This window comes from Formica exsecta, unplaced genomic scaffold, assembly GCF_003651465.1.
Source record: "Formica exsecta isolate Colony F162 unplaced genomic scaffold, ASM365146v1 scaffold784, whole genome shotgun sequence".
Classification (NCBI taxonomy): Eukaryota; Metazoa; Arthropoda; class Insecta; order Hymenoptera; family Formicidae; genus Formica; species Formica exsecta.
Window position 1 is genome coordinate 29110 of NW_021853553.1, and position 8520 is coordinate 37629.

The window sequence follows — 8520 nt, forward strand, 5'->3', positions numbered from 1 at the left end:
ATGTATTACTATAAAAGTCATTAAAATTATACATAGTATAATATTACCAAGATAAATAACTGAGATAACACTATGAAGTAATTGTTTAGGAAATAATCAACAATTTTGTGTTCATAATCCCAGATAGCCAAGAATGTTAAAATCACGTTTTGCCAAAGCTTTGCGACAAGGTGTGCTTTAATTTTGACAACAATTTTGTAGCAAACATTTGTCTGACAGCACAAGGATGTCCTTAGGACGTCCAAAGGGCATCCAGGACATACATGTAGGATATCCTGAGGATATCCTATTTTAATCCTCGGATCTCCTCTGGATGTCCTGAGGAAGAGTAAATGATAGCCATACACTAGCCTCTGGAGAATCCAGGGAGATCCTGTGAAACATCTGTGGAACATCTTAAGGATTTCTATAGGATATGTTAGGGATATTTTTCACACGTTAAAAAGAACAAATTCTAAAATTTAAATATAAATTAAGATTGCGTTCTGTTATTTACTGCCAATACTAAAAATCTAATACTAAAAATAGTTCACGTTCTTTAATATTTGAGGTTTTCGTGCTGTACATAAATATTTTAGGTTTATGTGTAATATTTTCAAAACAATCCAATATCTGAATTCCCTATGTTGGGATTGCATCAGAAAAATTGAACTGATAAAAAATAATTATATTTTTAATTTCCTGTTAGTTGCTCTTTGCAAGCTTTATATAATTCTCATGACCAAATCTCAAATACGAGTTCGCGCGTCGCATAGCGGTAAACAAACGAACTAGCGGTTGAATACTATTTTTTGTAAAGTTTTTGGAATGTTGCGCATAGTAACATTTCTCATGAAATATTAAATAAATAATAATTTTGAATATATGAAAATGTGCGCATCAAATTCAATTATTAATATTAAACGAAATTAATGTTAACAATTAATTGCACATGTATATATCCTCTGGAAATCCAAAGGACATCCAATATAATAGACAGGGCAGATATCCTACAGACATCCAGAGGTTATCCAGTGGACACATTTATAGGACATTAATACTTATTACAATACTTAAAATTTCTAAATTATATTAAATAGCCTACATAACCGAAAGTAATCATGTATGCATATTAAATTTTCATAAAATATATTTATAATAATATCTTAAAACATCCTACAAATATCCTGAACCATCCTGGACATATTCAGGATGAACCTGAGGACATTTTGTGCTGTCTGGGTCACTATGTAGAAAAAGCAAAATCTCGCAAGCTTACAAATATATGTTTAATACTACAAACACAATAATGAGATATTAAAACAGTACCCATACAGCACAGATCATTGCAATTATATTGCAGCAACATTGCAATGTTGCAAATTGCAATGCAACATTACAAAGACATTGCAGAAATATAGAGCCACAAAGTACCAGCACACTTGTAGCAACATGACATTAATATTTCGGAAATATTGCAAAATTCAATTTTTATATAATTTTAATAATAAAATATTATAATAAAATAATTTTTTGCAATATTTCTACATGAAAGATGTTAACGATAAACAATACTAAATGGTTCATTTTATTAAAACATTTTTCTTAAATTGGCTTATATTGCTGCACTGTATGCTTTGCGCAGCACATGTACGCGTTAAGGCATGTTCGGGTTTGCTGCAAACTTTGCGCAAAGTTTGCATCATTTTGCTTGCTGGGATCAGTTATATTACTCATATGAGTTCCCTAACAACACACATATCCAGAGGACATCCAAAGGATGTAAAACATCCTCTAGATGTCCTCTGGACATGTGTGTTGTTAGTGTATTATTAGATAATCTAAAGTTATATCAGCATCGGGAAATGTCACCCAGTAAGCAATTTGATAACAAATTGTTGCCAAATTGGCATCAAATTCGCTCAAAACTTGGTAACAAATCCAGTGCCATCTGTGTCCGCATTAAGCTTGTGTTTTGGTGACAAAGCTTGCTGACATAACCTGACAGCAAATTGACGGCAAAAACCGAACAAAGCTTGACATGATTTGACGTCAAATTGGTGGCAAATATCGAGCAAGATCTGCGCAGGACAATCTGACAGCAGATTGTCAGCAAAAATCGAACGAATTCTGCAGCTTTTGGCCATTCATATAAAATAGTATATTTAAATGGATTTAAAGTCTCAACCCTAAGTAATAAGCGCAGAATAGCCTATATTACAAATAGATATAATTTTAAAAATCTGTTTTATCTATACATAAGGCATTGCAATTGCAACATAATTTATTTATTATTAAGAATATTAATATAAAATATACCTGGTTGAAATGAAACCAACAGCCATGAATTTTCGATTGAGGAAAATTTTCATTCATTGATGAGATTGCTGCTGCTTTTTTAATCTGACATAATAAAATGTAGATTTTTTTGAAAATCAGGAGCTAATTCTTTAATCTTCTTCCAAATAGCATTATACATTGATTTAGTACGTTTTTCGCATAAAACATATACTGCAGCAATGTTCTAAAAAAATATATATTATTATCGCATAAATCTGTGATAAAAAGTAAATAATTAGAAATATTTCTTTCAATATGCTCAACTTACTGTTTCCATGTATCGAATATGTATAGTATACATTTGTGCAACATGTGGAAATCGTGGAACAGCCTACAAAGTAATAATATATAATTAATAATATATCTATATAATTAAAGATATATATGTATATGTAGATATATTATATACATATAGATGTATAGATGTGTGCAAGAACGATGCTTACAGAAAATGTTCCATCCACATATATCTCTGTAGATGCTGCTAATGCAACTAATAAAATATCAGTACTAAAAATAATAGCTATTTCGTTATTAGTAGATATGGCATATCCTTTATATATTTCTTTTACTGCCTCATAATTTAGCAAACTATCTTTTAATTCCTCCATAGAATTCGGTATAGGAGGAAAACAGCTATTTCTTATTCGATGCAGAATTGTTCTCATAGATGAATATGTGATGCATGAACCCACAAGTGGATTACTGTAAATAAAAATGTATATTACTTATATAGCTCTTAATTACTTACCATAATAAAAATGTTACCTTCGACAAACAAAGTCAAATATTTCTTTCGGTTTCAAATCAGTTTCTTTTGACATATCTTTCATATCTTCTTTTAATTTGATAATATCAATAAGCTGAGGATTATGATAATGATTATGTGAATGTTTGATAATAAAATTATCATTATTCTTGATTAAACAAGCTGTGCATTTGGTCAATTTTCGATTAGCACAACGTAAAACATTATTACGCTTATCTAAATGGTATGTATAACCTTCATATATATATTTAATAGTTCCCTCTTTTTTTCCGTTTACAATTTCCATCTATAAAATAAAATATTAAAATCTACTCAAATATAATATATACAATAACATATTCAAAGTTAGAGTTATTAAGATTTGCTATTTTTTCATTATAGTGTGGAATTGGACAGATAATATGCTGGACAGAATAATTTCTTGCATAAAAATAAATTGAAGAAGTAGAATAAAATTGTCTCAAACATATTGGATACTTGTATATTTATAATCAAATATGCATAAACTTATTTAATTGGTAACTAAATAAATGAATTTAACAATTATTTTACTTAACTCACCAACAATGTCGAAGAAACTAACTAACATCAAAATTATTTTAAGTAAGTTTTTAGTAAGTAAAAGCTGTCAATAATTAAAAAATTTATATGATAAAAATATAAAAATTTATAGATATTCCTAGTAAGCAATTTGATAACAAATTGTTGCCAAATTGGCATCAAATTCGCTCAAAACTTGGTAACAAATCCAGTGCCATCTGTGTCCGCATTAAGCTTGTGTTTTGGTGACAAAGCTTGCTGACATAACCTGACAGCAAATTGATGGCAAAAACCGAGCAAAGTTTGACATGATTTGACGTCAAATTGGTGTCAAAAATCGAGCAAGATCTGCGCAGGACAATCTGACAGCAGATTGTCAGCAAAAACCGAACAAATTCTGCAGCTTTTGGCCATTCATATAAAATAGTATATTTAAATGGATTTAAAGTCTCAACCCTAAGTAATAAAATGATGATAAGTTTTGGTCATAAAATGACCATTAGATAATTAGACATCCTAAGTTAGGTCTCATAAGACCCAAAATATATCACATCTACGGGAGACCATTTTTTGACGTTCTTTTGATGGCAAAAATAAGACAAATTACAGTATTGTTATATAAAATCATATATTAATGTTTTAAAACGTATAAGTAAATTTAAATAATTTAATTTACAAAATTAAAGATCTTTTTGGACAGAAATTGTTCGAATAAGTAAAAATCGAACAATTATCTGTCCTTTTTGCCAAAAATCAGTTCAATATCTGAATTTCCTGTATAATAATTGTGTCAAAAATTGAACTGATAGAAATATATATATTATAAGATTATTAGCATTTTGCAGATTTTATATACACTCATGACAAGAATTTGAATACGGGTATAGATAATGAATAACGCGCCGCATAGCGATAAGCGACTGAACTATTTTATAATACTTTGTAATAAGCTGCAGATTCTGTTCGGTTTTTGCTGCCAATTTGCCATCAAATTGCCAATCTGATGTCAGTCATGTCAGCAAGGTTTGCTCGGTTTTTGCCGCCAATTTGCTGTCTAGTTATGTTAGCAAGCTTTGCTTGGTTCTTGCCGGCAATCTGCCAGCTTAATCGGTAATAACAACTCTTGTACCAAATTTGTAGCCTTTTTGCTGACAATAATTTGTAGCAAGCACTTGGCAATATCTGTTAGAACAGACGTGACTGACTGCGGGTCATATATATTTAAAAAATCTATGTAAATAGATATGTGTGTGTGTGTATAAATTATTATTATTATTATTATTATTCATCTGCCATTCATCCCTTTAATCATTAACATCTTATCCTAATTCAAAATGCGATATCAAAATTTAAAATAATATAAGTAAATTATCAGTCTGTTAAATTAATACCTCTCCACCATGGCCATCAAACACTGCAAATAAAGAAACTCCAGTATTGTTCATATCTTCATTCACCACAAAGCGATCTTCCATCCGAGCCCTGTGCCCCTGCACAGCATATGCTGCAATGTGGCCTTGTTTGAATTCCCAACTAAGTTTTACTGCATTATTCACTGAATCATTAACTAAGAATTGCAGTTTGGACACCTGCAGAAAAAAATATGAGTAAATGTTTGGATTAAGTTACACCTCACGGATTATCATGGAGCTCTGTTACACGGCACCCTTAATCGGGTTTAATAACATCCGTAGTTGTAAAAGTGGCCAATAACAGCTATTCCTCTGAAGAATATAATGACTGTGATTGGCCAGCCTTAAAACTACGGATGTTATTAAACCCGATTAGGGGTGACGTGTAAATGTAGTCACGCAGCTATTCCTTTGAAGAATGGAATGACTGTGAGCTCTGTTACACGGCACCCTTAATCAGGTTTAATAACATCCGTAGTTGTGAAACTGGCCAATCACAGCTATTCCTCTGAAGAATGGAATGACTGTGATTGGCCAGCCTTAGAACTATGGATGTTATTAAACCCGATTAAGGGTGCCGTGTAACAGAGCTCATAGTCTTTCCATTCTTCAGAGGAATAGCTGTGACTACGTTTACACGTCACCCCTAGTCGTGTAATAGAGCTCATTTTTATGTGTATTGTAAAGGGAGGGTACATTCCTATAAGTAATACATTACGCTTTAAATTTTGTAGCACTCTCTTCTGGTTCCAGAGATATGCGATTTTGAAGTATCATAATTTTTGTATTTACTTGTATCATTTTTTCGTATCGGTATATCCTACTTGCATGTTTATATTTTTTTGTTTACATTCGGTCGTTATTGCGTCATTGTCATAGTACACGCTTCTGAATTACTTATTGTTTAGTTTCGCTAAGAATTTCTTATGGTTTACATTCAGTTATCGATATGATTTAATGAGATATAAACAATTTTATACTGCTTTGTTTTGTAAAATTTTTCTTATTTTACCTGAATACTTCATTTAAAAAAAAATATTTATTATATATAAAAATAACAAATAAATTTTTAAATAAACGCGTGGGCGGCGGAGAGGCGGAACCCCTCCCCCTGCATCCCCACCTCGAAATAATCTAACTCAACCCTTGTCCCAGAGATAAATTATTTTTTTAAATAACAAAAATTCGCCCCACGGACATGGGTTGGGTTAGATTAGATTTTTTCTGGGACGGAGTGCAAGGGATGGGGCGGAGCCCCCTCGTCCACGCGTTTATTTTATAATAAACTTGAACTATATCAAAATCAAGGTCAAGGTTGGGGTTAAATTCCATTTCCTTAAAATGTTATTTTTACAATACTTCAAAATCGCATATCTCTGAAACCAGAAGAAAGCTCCACAAAATTCAAAGCGTTAATATTTAGGAATGTACCCTCTACAATATATGTAAAAATAAAAACCGTGAGGTATAAGCTTACACGGATTAACTAGTTAATCCGAACATTTACCAAAATATGTAATATAGAGAAAAACAAGAGGATATATATGTATATATATATATATGTGTATGTGTGTGTGCGCGCGCGCGCGTGTGTGTGTGTATGTGTGTGTGTTGTATAAAATGTATACAAGCAGTCTATACAAATGTATGTGTTTCTTGAAAATATATAGATAAAAATTTAAAAATATATCTATAGCAAGAGAGAGGATAGTGTATGTTGTGTTTTGCGTTAAATTTTCTTGCATACAGAAGATACTCAAAAACTCTAAATATCTTGAATTGAAGAATATTAATTAATATAACAGAAATAATGTATCAGAAAGAACATCAAATATTTGTATAATTATTTGTATTTATACGTTTAATATATTCTTGAAAAGTAATATATGTAAATACAGGGTTGGGAACGTTACTCTATAAAAGTAACGCGTTACCGTTACCGTTATTTTTTGTAAAAAGTAACTCCGTTACCGTTACTCGTTACTGATTTTAAATAGTAACGCGTTACCGTTACCGTTACTTAGAAAGTAACGATTCGTTACTTTGCCGTTATGTTTTTGTTTTTTGTGATGCTAAAATAAGCTATTAGATTATAAAATTATTTAATAATCAATATTAAATGTAATAATCTATGTTACAATTAAAAACTCTAAATTAGTCTCTATATAGCAAGCGTTTTTTATATTAAACTTATTTAATGATTCTAATTTTTTATGTTAATATCTTTATTTTTTAATACACTTGTCTTTATAGGAATTTAAATTGTAATTTACAAATTCCAATTTTGTCGAAAATTTTTATCAAACATTTTTTTAAAATATTGATAATATTATTAGGAGTGTATTCCAATATTCACTGCCAGTATTGTAAAATCTATAATTTACATTACTATAGATTTTTAGTACTGGCAGTGACTATCAGAATGCAGCCTATGATAGAAGACAACAAAATATTTTTCAAAAAATACATCCATCTATTGAATAGATATAAGATAACAAAGAACCAAAAAGTAACGATAAAAGTAACGACTTATTCGTTACCGTTACTGTAAAAATATAAGGACGTTACCGTTACCGTTACAAACAGATAAAAGTAACGATCGTTACCGAAAAAAGTGACTGTAACGGTAACGACATTACAAGTGACGCGTTACTTCCCAACCCTGTGTAAATATATTAGATATAGGTATATATACCCAGTAAGCAATTTGATAACAAATTGTTGCCAAATTCGCTCAAAACTTGGTAACAAATCCAGTGCCATCTGTGTCCGCATTAAGCTTGTGTTTTGGTGACAAAACTTGCTGACATAACCTGACAGCAAATTGATGGCAAAAATCGAGCAAAGCTTGACATGCTTGACATGCAAATTGGTGGCAAAAATCGAGCAAGATCTGCGCAAGACAATCTGACAGCAGATTGTCAGCAAAAACCGAACAAATTCTGCAAATTCTGCACATTCATATAAAACAGTATATTTAAATGGATTTAAAGTCTCAACCATAAGTAACAAAATGATGATAAGTTTTGGTCATAAAATGATCATTAGATAATCAGACATTATATAAAATCATATATTAATGTGTTAAAACATATAGATAAATTTAAATAATTTAATTTGTTATATTAAAGATTTTTTGGACAAAAATTGTCCGAATAAAAATGAAAATCCAACAATTATCTGTCCGATTTTTCAAAAATCAGTTCAATATCTAATATCCCTGCATGGGAATCAAAAATTGAACTATAAGAAATAGATATGTTACAATATTATTAGCCGTCTTTTGCAGACTTTATATACACTCATGACAAAACTTGAATACGGGTACAGATAGTGAATAACGCGCCGTAGAGGGCGGTAAGCGACTGAACTATACTATTTTAAATAATAGTTAATTTGTTCAGTTTTTGCTGCCAATCTGGCATCAGATTGCCCTGCGCAGATCTTGCTCGATTTCTGCCGCCAATTTGATATCAAGTC

General features: G+C 30.8%; 2 protein-coding genes across 6 annotated transcripts in view; both read right to left on the reverse strand.

Moving 5' to 3' along the window:
• LOC115244003 (protein phosphatase 1L) overlaps window positions 1-8520 on the reverse strand; it is a 30141-nt gene that overhangs the window by 10107 nt on the left and 11514 nt on the right. For all 3 annotated transcript variants that reach the window (XR_003885292.1, XM_029821337.1, XM_029821336.1), the window contains exon 4: window positions 5020-5217. Coding sequence is in view for 2 of the 3 variants with exons in the window: in XM_029821337.1 (XP_029677197.1) it covers window positions 5020-5217 (198 nt within the window). In the remaining variant the exon portion in view is untranslated. The remainder of the gene's footprint in view (window positions 1-5019; window positions 5218-8520) is intronic.
• Window positions 2180-3557, reverse strand: LOC115244005. Of its 3 annotated transcripts, none has more exons than XR_003885294.1 (5): window positions 3088-3557; window positions 2766-3024; window positions 2588-2650; window positions 2299-2490; window positions 2180-2191 (listed from the first exon to the last, which is right to left on the reverse strand). XR_003885294.1 is itself a non-coding variant. In XM_029821342.1 (4 exons), exons 1-4 carry the CDS (start codon window positions 3372-3374, stop codon window positions 2378-2380), a joined length of 735 nt encoding a protein of 244 aa, XP_029677202.1. In that variant the 5' UTR covers window positions 3375-3405; the 3' UTR covers window positions 2303-2377. The 3 variants fall into 3 exon arrangements, 1 of the variants encoding a protein (XP_029677202.1); XR_003885293.1 differs by having other exon boundaries at window positions 2299-2503; window positions 3088-3404; XM_029821342.1 differs by lacking the exon at window positions 2180-2191 and having other exon boundaries at window positions 2303-2503; window positions 3088-3405.